The 15170-nt window shown below is 42.3% G+C and overlaps 1 protein-coding gene across 4 annotated transcripts in view; it reads right to left on the minus strand.

Annotated features, from left to right (window-relative positions):
- Atp8a2 (ATPase phospholipid transporting 8A2) overlaps positions 1-15170 on the minus strand; it is a 542501-nt gene that overhangs the window by 356219 nt on the left and 171112 nt on the right. For all 4 annotated transcript variants that reach the window (XM_075950134.1, XM_075950131.1, XM_075950132.1 and 1 more), the window contains one exon: positions 9790-9854. In XM_075950134.1, the coding sequence (XP_075806249.1) occupies positions 9790-9854 (65 nt within the window). The remainder of the gene's footprint in view (positions 1-9789; positions 9855-15170) is intronic.

Raw genomic sequence — 15170 nt, forward strand, 5'->3', positions numbered from 1 at the left:
TCAACAGGAAGCCATTGAGCGGCAAAAGTCATTGGTTAAACAGACATTAAGTTCAAATGTGTGTGCACATTGTGCCTCTGTGGTGTGCAACGTGTGCAAAGACCTCGCGCCCTTCTCACGCTGCGTGTGTTCTTACCCGGACACTCAATGGTAACCTCTGCCTTAGGATGAAAGAAGAGACACTTGGAGGGAAGCAGAGGAGGGGCTGGCTGCTGCCCACGCCAGTTTCCCCCCACTGCTCTAGCGTTTTCAGCATTAAGAAAGAAAATCCAAAGGGAAGGAATGAAACCTTGGCGATTCCAGTAAGTCACATGATGGAACTCTGGCAAAAACTAACCAGTTCAATTCACCCATAAATGCGAGCACTATAAAAAGTCAAATCAAGAATGCTTCAAGGAGGAAGGGTCAGGAAAGGTCAGCAAGGTCAGCAGAATATCTGCTGTTATCTCCTGAAGAGTCTCAATAGACCATTGAGTTTTCAATTCTATTCTGTCCAAGCATCCAGGCGGCTGCCTAGTGATGAAGTAATCCAGTCATTTCTCAGAGAAGATTACTAAAATACCAAATACTCAGAACAGTCATAAACATAAAGTAATAAATAAGTATAAAAAAATTTTAAAGTCAACTCTAAGAATTAAAACACATTGCTCACTTTTGTAAATGGTTTGAGAATAAGGAAAAGACAAAATCTATTAGACTATTATATTTTAAAAGTGGACATGGCCACTAGATAAGAACTATAATACCGGAGTCAAAACAATTAAAACAGAGGAAATAAAGCCGTTTCTCCATCTAGTCTGACATGGCAGCCTCTGCCATTTCCATACAAACGCCCAGGGTTTTCGGTCCTGCTTGAATCTGGTGGAGATTTATCAGTTGAATCCTGTCTTCCACTCAAACTCTAATTAAAATGAACAGTAAGCTATTTGTATGTCTGCAATGATTTCCTTTGCAGGGTATGCCAGACTTGAGCTTTACTCTGCAAAAATCATTTCCAATTAGCTATTTAATCTCTACATGTTTGCTTAAAATCCACCTGCGCCACCCTGGAGCGCGATGGCGGCTGAGGCTGGGCAGCAGCTGCGGGAGGAGCCAAGGGGCTGTTATTAAGTTCAATGGGAGCCACATGTACATGGGGCTGACATGGTGATTTTTGCGGCTCATGACCCAACTCGACCTATTGGATTTGGAAAAAAGACAAAACAATACAAAAAACAAAACAAAACAAAAAAAACCACTTGGATCCCTGTTAATCATGATTGAGGCATAAAAAGTGAATGTTACAGAGGCAAAACCCTCTAAGACTGCTGTTGTTTCTCTAGATTCCCCCAAGCAGGGGACTGTGAGGGACATCGAGAACCTGAACAAGCAGATGCTCCCCAAATTTTAGTTTCACAGCTGGTTATAAAAGAGCAGAAACAAAGAAAGAATCCAGATTTATCATCTGGGAAAGAAAGACCTGATCTCCAAAGGCCTGCAACCACACAGCAGTACACAGCAGGCCGGCCATACGGCACCAAGACACACTGAGACCACGCTACTGAAAGAGAGATGTTCCAAGTGCTGACAGGTGATGCCTTACACAGCCCGGCAGACTTGTCCTGAATCAGAGGGAAGCTACCCACTGGGAACCCCCACAGTCAGGAAGCAGTGCCCCTCACTTTCAGTGGACGATGCAGGAGTTAACGGAGAATCCTAGCATAAATTCCTGATGAACTAAGGTTTGAGGATTCTGTCACTGATGACATAGGACAAAGGTAACTCCTGGACAAGGTGAACATGCTAGAAGACTCTGGCTAGAAATTGAGCACGTCTAGATGCATTCAGAACAGTTGAGTGGCTTTTTCTTGTCTGCAGATGTGAACCAGGGAGATGCCTGCCTCTGCAGCACTCGGGGAAGACAGGAAAGGTGAAAAACTTCCAAACTGTCTCCCACCAGCTTTAAAACATCAAACGCTGTCTCATCTAAACACTAATCTAGCTACCTGAGAAAAATGACAGAAATATGAACCAGACAGCAAACTGTACAAAGATTTCTCAAATATTATTTCATTGACATGAAAATCAAAAATCCAAACAAGTTTACCCATAACTTAGAGACATTATGGAAAATTATAAACAGGATTCAGTGATGTCTCCAAAACAACTGGACAAAAGGAGGGTACAAAGAAGCTTCAATTGTCCTGGAAGCTTATTTCTTTCAGATATACCCAACAATCTATTTTAGACCCTAATTATGATTCATCTATAGCTTCTCTTCTAACTTCGGCATAGCCAATCATACCATTAAGGAGAGGTGGCCCCCCATAATGAGTCAGGTACCTGCAGGATACTGTTAAAAGGAACATGACAGGGACACGCTTACATCATGGTTGTCTTCTCAAAGAACTGTCTATCACTTCACCACAAGCATTGATGGGAGATGGGTGGATTAAGTCCTGACTGCTGTACTAGCTTAATAGGGTTCACACCACTGCCAGGATTTCAAGCGTCTTCCTGGTGCTTAGCCATAAACGAGTGTTGGATTTTTCCTACATCAAGTAAAATGATTTTATGGTTTTCTTCTTTTCTCTGAGAATAAAGTTTTTTAAAAAAAATGAAAGGATTTCCCTAACTAAAACACTTAATACACTTGGTAAAGAAAATGCATGCTTCTGTAAGCATAATATATCTCCTTTATACTACATGATTTGGTTTGCTAATCAATCCTATATTATTTTCCTTCTTCATTGCTGAGATTAATTGGAAACTTTTCTTTCTTCCCCTGCCTCTATTGGTTTAGATCTAAAGTTTATAACAGCATCAAACCATATTAGAAAGCGGTGCGGTTTTCCCTGTTCCATGGGTAACTGTGTACAGTTGTGATTCTCTCCTTTCTGGGTACTCTAGAAAATGGTACCACAAGCATCCCATGGCTTGTGGCACTCTCCTTGCAGGACACACTGTAAGCTGTGGCCCACATCTCTCTAGTTGCACACCCACACACATTTCCTATGTCTTCAAGTCTGATTGTGCAAGTTCCACGTTTTTCCTAAATAACTTCCCACTCCCTTTAGTAGAGGGGTTTCCAGACATTTCCTTTTAACCATCGCTTTGCATTTCCCCAAATTAGCACAGATCCCACTTTCCCAAGAATTCATTTGAACTCTTAAAATCACCGTGTCAGAATAGAAGGATAATTGAGCCATGTGCCTACAATTGAGGGCCTTTCGACTTGCCAGACATGGCCAGGGCAGTGAACTCCGTAAAGAACAGGATGGTGACTTTCAGCATTTCCTGCTTGTGGGCTGTGTTGCCCTCCACTGGTCTCTGCCCTGGCAGCATTGTAGCTGTCACTGGCAGGACATGGACAAGCGTGCACAGCTGTTTTCCAATAAAACTTTACAAACTCGATGTGCGTACTTGGAACCTGACTGGACCCCTGCATTGAGAGTTTCTAAGTTACCTGTACTGCGCCTCTCAGTGTGGGAGCTAGCAGCCATATGAAGCCACCGAAATCCAGCTTACTTGCAACTGACAATTTTTCTGGAAACCTGGTCAGTTTCCAGCGGTTATTTACCACACCTAGCTAGCAATTTACCTGAGGGTCAGCAGAGACACAGGTGTGAAAGCCCAGCACTCAGGAGGCTGAGCAAGGAGGATCATGGGTCCCGAACAAACCTTAGCTAAAAGGCAAGTCCCTAGCCAGTCTTTTGCTTTTCTGAAAATTTATTTATTTTTATTTGACGTGTATGAGTCTGCCTGAATGGATGTCCGCACACCACGAGCACGCCGTGCCTCTGGAGTCCATGAAAGCACGTTGGAACCCTTGAGGACTAGAGCTACACACAGTACACAGTTGTGAGTCCCTATGGGGGTATTAGGAATTGAACCTGGTTCCCCTGGAAGAGCAACCAATGCTCTTAACCACTGAGTCATCTCTCCAAGCCCCCTCCTAGCCTGTCTTGACTACACAGTGAGATTCTCTCAGGAAAAGGAAAGGGACAGAGAGAGGGAGAGAGGAGAAACAGAGAGGCATGAAGCGTTTTCATGTTTCCAAACACTAACTATTGAAGACGCGTGGCTCTTCCAATCATTTCGTTTTATTTTGGTTTTAAACTGAAGTTCCTGGTGTGAGGTATAAAGATCTGAACAAAGTGTAGAAAGATCAAATGAGTAAGATTGGTTGGAGGTTTGAATTCTCCAAGAAGTGGTCAAATAATGTAAAGAAATCAAATTCCTGGATATATGAGTAGAACAGTGACTTCTATAACACATTATCATTTGTGTGTGTGTGTGTGTGTGTGTGTGTGTGTGTGTGTGCGTGTGTGTGTGCGTGTGTGCCCATCTACTCATGGAAGTCAGAGGAAATGTCAACTGTCCTGCCCTTATTCCCTGACTAATTCTCTTGAGAAAAGCTCAAAAACTGAACCCGGAGCTAGGCTGGTGGCCAGCAAGTCCCAGTAATCCTCCTGCGTCTGCTCCCCAAACCCAGCTGGGGTTACAGGTACACATGGAGCATGTGTAGCTTTTGACCTGGGAGCTGGAAAGCCACTGCCCTTGGGTCCTCATGCTTGCACACCAAGCTCTCTTTCCCGCCAAACCATCTTCTCAGTCAGGAAGATGTTATCTAATGGGTGCAGAATTTTGGTCTAGAATGAAGAAAGGCGCTCTGGAAAGGGATGGTGGTGATGGTTACACGACAATGTGGATGTCCCCAATGTCATCAAGCTGTACGTCAATGTCAAAATGATTATGGTTTACTTCACAATGTGAACATGTGTGCATGCATGCACATGCACAACATATTTCCAGTCATAAAAAGCAAAATAAAGACACATGTGCTAGCAAGTGCTGGGAACATCAGGACACTGTGTCCGAGGAAGGTCTCCTTAGAGTTCCCGAGAAGGCAGGAAGTGAGTCTGGGAGATGCTCCATGACCTGGGATCCTGGGCTTCCTACCTAGTTTGGTTGTTGAAAACTCTACAAAGGCCCCCGTGCTAACTAATGGCTTGGTCCCTAGGGTGGTGTTACTGGCAGATGGTGGAACCTAAAAAAAGGTCTCCGAGTCACCAGGAGCATGTCCTGATGGGGATTACGGACTCTGACTTCGTTCTTCGGCTTTCCTGGCCTTCTGACCCTGAGGTGAGTGACGGTATTCCACCACATGGTCCCACTAATGTTCTGTCTAGACACAGCCCAAAGAAATGGGGAGACCCAACCATGAGGGCCAAATAAACCCCCCAAAGAGTGAGGTAGATGAAGCTTTTCTCTTTGCAAGCTGATTGTCCCAGGTATAGAGTTGACTAGAAGTTTGCACAGACAAGAACAAGCCTCACGCAGAAGCACCCTAAAGCGCTCAGTGCAAGGCAGGCATCTTACACGTGACGTCCTGAACTCCACGCTGACCCATGAGACCCTAAGGGAGTACAAAGAACTGGTCTTCATAGTAGGGGGTCTCCCAAGTTTTCACCAACAGAAACTCCATGCTCTCTCTCCTTTTTAAAGTGTAACCAGCGCAGGCATTGTTCCCAGCACTGGCACTAGATATACCACCTGAAAGGAGCACTGTGAATACCAACAGAACCTGCTGGAAGCCTGGGCAATGAAATGAAACTAGTATTTTTATATCAAACAACTTTACAGGGTCCTTGGTTACCCTTGAGTCAGCCCCCATTGTTACTTTCTCAGGGGCTTTACACCAGGGCCTTTGTTAGGGTTTCTACTGCCGTGATAAAACACCGTGACCAAAAACAAGCATGGGAGGGGTTTATTTGGCTCACACTTCCACAGCACTGCTCTTCATCAAAGGAAGTCAGGACAGGAACTCATGTAGGGCAGGAACCTGGAGGCAGGAGCTGACACAGAGGCCATGGAGGGGTGCTGCTCACTGGCTTACTCCTCATGGCTTGCTCAGACTGCTTTCTTTTAGAACCCAGGACCAGACTCTAGCTTATGTCAAAGTGACATAAAACTAGCCAGCATAACTGACCCTTATCACTTGACACACAAATATATCACTATTAAGATACAACCTTTGTTTTCTTATTCATCCTCAAGATCTCACATGAAGTAGGCTGGAGAGATGGCTCAGTGGTTAAGAGCGCTTCCTGCTTTTCTAAAGGTCCTGAGTTCAATTCCCAGCATCCACATGGTGGCTCACAACCTTCTGTAATGAGATCTGGTGCTCCCTTCTGGCCTGTAGGCATGCATGCAGTCAGAATACTGTAAACACAATAAATAAATATTTAAGAAAAAAAAAACAAGATCTCACATGAAAAATAAGAGGACCTTTAAAAGTCCACATTCTTAACCAATTGAAACACATTAAAAGTTCAGTCCCTTTAAAATATCCAGTCTCTTTAAAAAATCCAAAATCTCTTTTAAAGGTTAAAAATTTCTCAGCTGTGGACTTGTGTAAAAATCAAATGGAAATGTCATACTTTCTTACTTCAAGAGGAAAGAACCGAGGCACAGGCACAATCTGAACAAAGCAAAGCCAAACTCCAAGTGTGTAGATAACTCAGTGCCCAGTTCTTTGGGACTCACTCATGTTTTCTGGGGGGAGGGGCTTGGGTCATCTCTCCAGCTCTGCTCTCTGCAGCAACACGCGTGTCCTCCAGGCTTTGGAAGGCTCCACCCCACTGCTGCTGCTGTTCTTAGTGGTCACCCCATGGTGCTGGCGTCTCCAAAATGCTGGGTCTTCTGCTGCCCCTGGGATGTACTTCCTTTCACCAATTCCCCCTCCTAGGGTCTCCTGATGGTGCCAAGCCTCAGTTTCTCTCCATGACCCCTTTAGCTCTGGGTCTTCATCTGCTGCTGAGGCTCTACTTTCTCCAATGGCCTCTCACAGTGGTAAGACTCAGCTGTTCTTCATGGCCGCTTCATGTTTTCAAAACCTGTGCCACTTGGGGCACTCTTACATGATGAGAGTCCCCAAATAGTATACAGTGAATGTACTCTTGACAGCTCTATTCTACTAGACAAATCCACAGGAGTGTGGACACTCCCGACTTGCAAAACTTCGGGAACACCTGTCTTTTGGATAGTCACTGTCAATTCTGCAGAAATCTGTGAAATCATGACGTTTCTCCCTTCCAAAATATCCCAGTAGTGTATAAACCATTCACTGAAATAACTTCTTCCTGTACAGTCAACTGTATACCTTTATCCACACCATGAAGTCCTGGTGTGGAAGCATTCTCTCAGTCAAGCCTGTGTTCTCAGAGTCAAATCTATATAAGTTAATGCCCCACAAGTACCTTTATTGACAGGACTCGTTGACAAGAAAGGAGTCCCAAGCAGGAGGCACTGAGCAGAGACAGTATGTCTACTCTTACTGATAAACAGGTCTGGGTGGCCTTGAATTCTCTAGCAGCAGACTCAGGACGGTGTAATCTACTGGCCTTTTGCTCTAACCTAACAAGCTATTAATATTCTGTATTTACCCTTCACCTTGGTTTCAATTAACGTAAGATCACAGCCCAGAAAATTAACTGTTTATGCCTTTACCCCTAGAGATGCAGGAAAAAGGCTTGGGTCACTAAACCAGACCCAGAGAAAAAAATTCCTTCTTCCCTGGGTGCCAGCAGGTAAGTCGGGTAGCTGGATGCAAATCAAACACCTTTGCCTTTCTCCCAGGCCTGCGGGTTACTATGGTTACCAGCGCTGTGTTCTCAGCCGCCAGGGAAAGAAGCAAAAGTTCTCAAAAAGTGCCACAGCACGGCTGCATTTTCTACAATAATTAATCACAAACTTCCAGCCTAAATAGTCACACTTAAGAAACGTAGTCAGTGCATGAAAACGACTTCTTAAAATTTTGTATTGATTCTTAATTAATCCTCCCGGTATCTGCTGGGGAGCTTCACAGCCACGACCCCTCTGAGACACAAGGCACCTCCTTGCCAGGTCCACCTGATTTTTATGATTCTATGAAATGCGTGCTTGTTAACTCTGTGTGGGTATGCAACCTGCAAACCACATGGGATGGGAAGCAAAGCAAGCAACAGCATGAAACACTGAAGAGGAAACAGAAAGCTTTGAAGATAGCACAGGAGAAGTAAATGAGACATGATAAAACGACTTATTGTGAGCGAATTTATTTTATTTATCCTCAGATTATCTTTAGCTGGTTTTTGCCTGCTGTGGCAATCCTTCTGAACCCTGAGAGGATTAGTGGGGTTTACCCCCAACACTTACAGGACCAAGTTTTGGCTGCCAGCACCAAGTACAACTCTGGCCACCTCTAAACACATCTTACATATGCCGACTCTGAGGAAATATTTCCCAGAAGATCTCACCTCAGTGATGCTGGTCTCTTCCTAATGGCAGATTCTCCAACCCCAGCAGACCAACAGCCATTGTCCCAGCAAAACAAAGGATTTACCTTAGTGGTTTGGGCCTCTTGTTAACCACAGCTGATTCTTCAGCTCTAGCTGACGAGACACTACAGATTCTAAACACAAATGACCCAGCAGAGTTTTTTTCTTCCCTTTGAGACTTCCTAAGTCAGGCCTTTATCATCTGCACTGCCTTCAACATTCTTATCTTCCACGCTCCTTCAGAACAGCCCACTGAGCTTTCCACACTCAGTGACTTTTCTAGCCCCAAGTTCCCAAGTCCTTCCATGATCCTCTCCAAACACCAACACAGCAATAGTCCATTATGCTGGCGCCTATCTTAGTCAGGGTTACTATTGCTGTGATGAAACACATGACCAAAAGCAAGGGGGTGGTTTATTTGGCTTATACTTCCACATTACTGTTCACGATCAAGGGAAGTCATCACCGGAACTCAAGCAAGGCAGGAGCCTGGAGGCAGGAGTTGACACAGAGGCCATGGAAGGGTGCTGCTTACTGCCTTGCTCCGCATGGCTTGCTCAGCCTGCTTTCTTGTAGAACCCAGGACCACCTGCCCAGGGATGGCACCACCCACAATGGGCTGGATCCTCCCCTGTTGATCACTAATTAAGAAAATGCTTTAGAGGCTTTCCTACAGTCCAATCTTTTTTTTTAAGTATTGACTTTTTTATTTTTTTAAAAAAAAACTATCTTATTTTACATACCAATCCCAGTTCCATCTCTCTCTCATACTCCCTGTTCCCCAACTTCTCCCCATTCCACCCCCATCCACTCCTCAGAGAGGGTGAGGCCTCCCATGGGGGAGTCAGCACACTCTGTTACATCATTTGAGGCAGGACCAAGCCCCTGCCTATGTCCAATCTTATGGAGGTGCTTTCTTCCTTGATGCTTCCTCATCTCCAGTGACTCTAACTTATGCCAAGTTGACATAAAAGTAGCCAGCACAGCCAGGAAGACACACACCTATAAAAATACTCTGTTACCCATAGTGTACCATTCTCCATGATCTGTTGGCATCTGGTTTTGGGGAATTGAATGCACCTGTACCCTATTGCTGCATAAAACTAAGCAGCTACCAGAACTTGACTATTAGCCGCATTGGGAGGCATCTACCCAAAAGAACCTCCCTAGGAACCTCCCATTGCCACTTTATGCAAATCAACAGATGCCATTATGTCATGTAAAACTTCAGAGTTAACAAAGCCAAACGAGAGCAACACCGACCCATTGAAAATGTTTGGGACTATGTGAGTATAATATTACCAGGAGGTAATATTCTAAGCCCACAACATCTTGATGTTTAGTGATGAGGCTTTATGGCATGTACTCATAAGGACATACTAAATAGAGTAGTTTTACAATTGTCTTTCACAGAAATTGAACTGATTAATAATCATAGTAAATACCTTCCTGCAGCTGTATCAAACATAATGTTTGACAAAGAACTTACGTCTAAAGAGTCCTCCTTCAATAGGATAAGGGCCATGTTCTGTGACACCAGCCGACAGGAATACCCTGAAATGGAGAAGGGACAACATGTAAACTTCATCCTTCCCGGGAATTCCTAATTCAGTGACTGAGACTTCTCTTCTCTTCTGAAGATTTATTAAATTTTTATTTGTGTATGTGTGAGGGTTTGCACAAACGGGTGTGCAGTACCCAACATATGCACTTGAGCAAAAGTCAGAAAAGGGTTTCTGGGGTCCTCCCCAACCACCTTCTTCCCATTTCCTTGAGACAGAGTCCTCCCCTGAAGAGGGAGCCTATGTTTTCTCAGTTGGACTGGAAGCTAATAAACCCCAGTCATCCTCCTGTCTCCACCCCACTTGAAACTGAGGTTACACGCATACTCAGAGATCCATCCCACAACCTCCCTCATTTTGTCAACCTCATCACAATAAACCCCAGCCATCCTCCTGTCTCTGCCCCACTTGAAGCTAAGGTTACACACATACTCAGAGATCCATCTCACAACTTCCCCCTTATGTCAATCTCGTCACTATTGGCTAGAGGACTAGGGGCATGAGCCTAGGCTCACTTTGGACCTTGCAAACAGCTTGAAAAGACAAAACTGGGAAGGTCTTTATAACTAATGGCTAAAATAAGTACTTGCCAATTTTCTGTGAATTTTTTCTTTATTTTGGATATTCTGGAATAACATTAAGACAAACTTTGGTTTACCTAAAATAACAGCAAACAGATTATGGAGATGAATGGAATCTATGCTCCTAGTTAGCATGGCCACCGCACAAGCAAGATAACCTTTTTCTTGCTAGAGCTGGCAATTCTCAGAAGTCTCAAGGAATATTAGCTAGCATACCAAGGGAGTTGTGCTCCTGCCAAAAGATCAACACAATCACCATCTAAAGAAGGGAGCCTAACTTTAAGTAAATAAATAAAGATGTTTAAAACAAGAGTATTTTCAATTAGAATCAACAATGTCAATCTTGTTCTCAAATCAAACTATCTCTCACTAAGGATGGTAGACAAAGCCTCAAAGAATTGTATTACTTTATATTTACTTAAAGTTAAATTATATGCAATATATACAACATATGTCTACATATTAAAATGAAATTATGCATATTGGACTAATAATAGTCCCCAAGAGCCATAGACTGTCTAACAAAAACTCCAGTACCATGCATGAGAAAACTTTTGGACAGGCTAGGCCATGTGACTCCCCAAGCAATCCAGGCTATTGCCATTGCCCTCGGTTGCCTCTCAGTGGTTGAAGGCAACTAAGTTCCTGTCGCTGAAGAGCATACACTTCCAACACCAGACTCAGAAGGTTCACGCTGGATCTAACCTAAAAGCCTCCTTCCTGCAGTCTAGTTTCATAGGATCAGAAAATACCATGCAAGTTTCCATGTGGGCGACACAACCAACATTCCTATCTAGCTGTGAGGCCAATGAACCGTTAACAATGACCAGAACGGCAAACTATCTTTAATGGTATAAGAATGGCGCTCATATCTCAGCAGTAACCAATGGCTGTCTGATTGGACTTAGGGTCTACCTGATAGGACCGAGATCATGCCTGGTACACAAAACCTAGCTAACAACCTGGGGCTAGTGAGGTCATGCATGATTCTTAGAAAAAAGCTACTCCCCATCACAGACACAAAACAGAACTCAAAGCAGACAGAAAGACCAAGAAAATCTGTTGTAGGTTGATTTTTGGCTTTTTTGTAAACAATAAATATTTTCACTTGTTTATTTTTGAATGGACACCAGAACCTTCACTCAGGGTTATTATTTGTTTAAGAGAAATATTTGGTAAAGTGCCTCAGACAACAAATTACAAAGACAAACATAATAGCTTCCAATAAAAACATTACTTTTGAAACCATATCCAAAAGTTTATTAATTACACAAATAAGTAATTCAGAGTTTCTCAAGTAACATTGCTCTTAAAAGACCAAGCTAGTATACAGTGAGCATTCCTTATTCCACAGGCCTGAGACTAGATATGTTTCAGATTTTCTTATTTTTAAGTATGCATATTCAAAACAAGCCTTAATTTTGAAATGTTTGCATAAATATTATTGGTTGAGCATTTCTAATTGAAGAGTCTAAAATATAAAATGCTTGAAAATCTGAAACTGATCAGTTTTGGATGTGGAAGCATTTCAGATTTTTAATTTATTTTAAATTGTTTTTATTGAGCTATATATTTTTTCTCCGCTCCCCTTCCTTTCTCTCCCCTCCCCTTCTACCTTCTCCCATGATCCACATGCTCCCGATTTCCTTAAGAAATCTTGTCTTTTTTTACTTCCCATGTAGATTAGATCCATGTCTGTTTATTTTACGGTCCTCAGTGTTTTCTAGATTCTCTGGGATTGACAACTTATGTTGGAGAAATTGTGGGGCAAAGGGAATACTCCTTCATAGCTGGTGGGAGGGCAAATTGGTACAGTATGGCAATTTCTCAGAAAATTAGAAAGCAAACTACCTCAAGATCCAGCAATACCTTTTTGGGTATATAACCAAAGAATGCTCAATCATACTACAAGGACATGTGCTCAACTATGTTCATAACAACATTATTTGTCATAGCCAGAACCTGGAAATAACCCAAATGCCCCTCACCTCAACCGAGTAATGGATAAGGAAAATGTGGTACATTTACACAATAGAGTACTACACAGTGAAAAAAAAATGACATCTTGAAATTTGTGGGCAAATGGATGGATCTAGAAAACATCATATTGAGTGAGATAACCCAGACCCAGAAAGACAAATATAACATGTACTCCTCATAAGTGGCTTTTAGACACAAAGCAAAGAAAAACCAGCCTACAATTCACAATCCTAGATTTTTTAAATTTAGGATTAAGGTTTTCTAAAGTGTGCCAAGTCTCAGGCTCTTGACTTCTGCTCAGATCCTGCTGTTGGAACTCCTTCAGCCAATAGCCTTTAAGATACTGGCCCACTTTAAACATGGTCTCATGTACTATATATGCATAACAAAGGAGTGTATGGGCCCTTTGGCTCCTGGCTTCAGTTCTGGTTCCCAGCACACTGCACAGGACTGCAGATGGCTATCAACTCTGTGAGTTTATCCCCTAATAAATAAACCTTTATTATACATCATTCTGGGCGAGTGTAGAAATATTTCCTTTGCAACAAAGATATTAGCTAAGTAAAACAGGGATTAAAATTAATTTTCACTCAATTCATTTTGCCAGATAAAGCAGTCTGTTTCTAGGATATTCTTAGTTGTTTTTTTCCTGAGTTGTCAGTAATTTAATATTTATAACTGCTTTTTAGATAGGGTCTCATGTAGCTCTGGCTGACCTGGAACTTATTATGTAGACCAGTCCAGTCTGAAAATTACAGAGATCCACCGGCCTCTGTTTCCAAAGCTCTGGTTTTAAAGGTGTGCTCCTCTCTGCTTATTATTTATATTCAGAAGTAGAATGATCTCACCGTTTCTCTGCTAGGCTAATATTAGTGCTTCTGTACTGAATGTTTAGAAAGTAGTGTTCATAGGACTGCAATGTTCTGGCCAGAACTTCAAATAAGAACTTCAGAAACACCCTATCGACTACTCAGAGACTATCTGCAATTGTACCAGACACTAATCTTGAAACTTAACCATAATTTTAGTTTTACAGGATCCCATAAAAATAACATTGCCCCATGACAGCTGGAAGTAATTCTAGAAGATGATGTCCTCTCTCCCAATAAGGTTTGTCCTCAGGGTTTGGGACATCTATTAGAAGTTGGTTATAAGTGGTATAGGATTGGGAGTGGAAATTAAGTAGGCTCTGGAATCCCTTTTTTTTTAAAAAAAAAAAAGGAATTGGATGGGATAATAGGTAGATAGGTAGATTAGTGTGAATAAGTTCACACTAACAATAATAGTGAGTAACAGTGAGAATACTCGTGAGTTATTATTTATAGAAAATTTACATTGGTATAGATTCTTGTATATTGACACAAATTCAAATTATATTTGTTATATTGAATATGATACTATTTCTGTTGACAATATTTGTATACCTATGCAAAGTTATTTTGTCATATTGTATTATGTATGTTTTTATCTCTGCTTAAGATATTTTGTATATGGATGCAATTTTAGGATATATTTATCATACTGCACCATACATTTCTACCTCTGATCAAGATACTTTTACACTGTTTACATTTTGAGGTCATTGTCCTCATTTGCTGCATATTTGTTTAAAGATTATTTAACATTTTAATATGAAGCCTTAGTCTTTAAGTTATATAGGTATTAAGAATTATAAGTCAAAAAGAAAAAGAATTATAAGTCAATAATCATCCATATTTGTTATACTTAGACTAATCAGGTTCTTTAGATGCACAGATAGTTTTGATTTGCCTGGACCTTCTGGTTCCTATTGGAGTAGCCTTTGCGAGCATCTTGTGTCGTGATGCCTACCAATGGTTTTCATCCATCCACACGCAGGCGTTCATTAGCCAGATTCTCTGGGAAACAACTGAGGACCTCCAACACAGCCCACTTTTGTGGACTGGCACCATGTTGAAGCACAGTGGTGGCTTCCTGCTGTTGCTGCGATCCCAGAATGTACAATCAGGAAGGATAGATAAATTCTTTCCAATCTTTCAAACATGTCTTCATAGAAATCTAGATTTAGACATGTTTGGGAGTGTGAGCTTACTCTCTCCACTTTCCCTCCAAAGGCGAACACTCGTTGGCAGAGCTGAAAGCTTTAGGTTGTGAGAAGATAAAAACGTTTCCTGCGTGATGTTAATTTTAACTGTGGTGAGAAGTCACCCCAGAGGTGTCGCTCTCAGCCCCTCTGCCATTTTACGAATTCTGAGATTAAAGAGCTAGATCTCAATTTACAAGCGTGGGTTGAATTCTTTACCTGGCTCTTCTCCAAGAATTGATCTCATGTCATCCAAAACCATTAAGCATCAAGAGTAACAAACATGGGTTGGTGCTCACAGAGTTAAACGTCACAGATCTGTTGAGGGCAGGTGGTCTCGGATAATTTTCTGAGCGAAACCCAACTTCGTTTTCCAAATGAAACAAAACAGCTTAATCTGCTTCTCCTCAGGAGCCTTCAGCTTTCTCTTTAAATACACTCAAGTGTCACTCACTACTCATTGCTCCCTCCGCCATGCTGGAGCGGAAGTACTTAGGGGGTTCTCCACCATGTCTTTGTGGACCCGCAGTTGTCAAACAGCATTTTGCTTAAATTGCAAACTACGAAAATGAAGCAGAAACCCAGGGTTTAAAAATTACAGCTTGCTTCAGCAGCTGTTGGTCAAATAAAATACTTCCAGTAAATCCTTCCGCAAGAGCGCCAGTAAATCTGTAGCAGTCGGGCT

This window comes from Microtus pennsylvanicus, chromosome 15 (genome assembly GCF_037038515.1).
Source record: "Microtus pennsylvanicus isolate mMicPen1 chromosome 15, mMicPen1.hap1, whole genome shotgun sequence".
NCBI lineage: Eukaryota > Metazoa > Chordata > Mammalia > Rodentia > Cricetidae > Microtus > Microtus pennsylvanicus.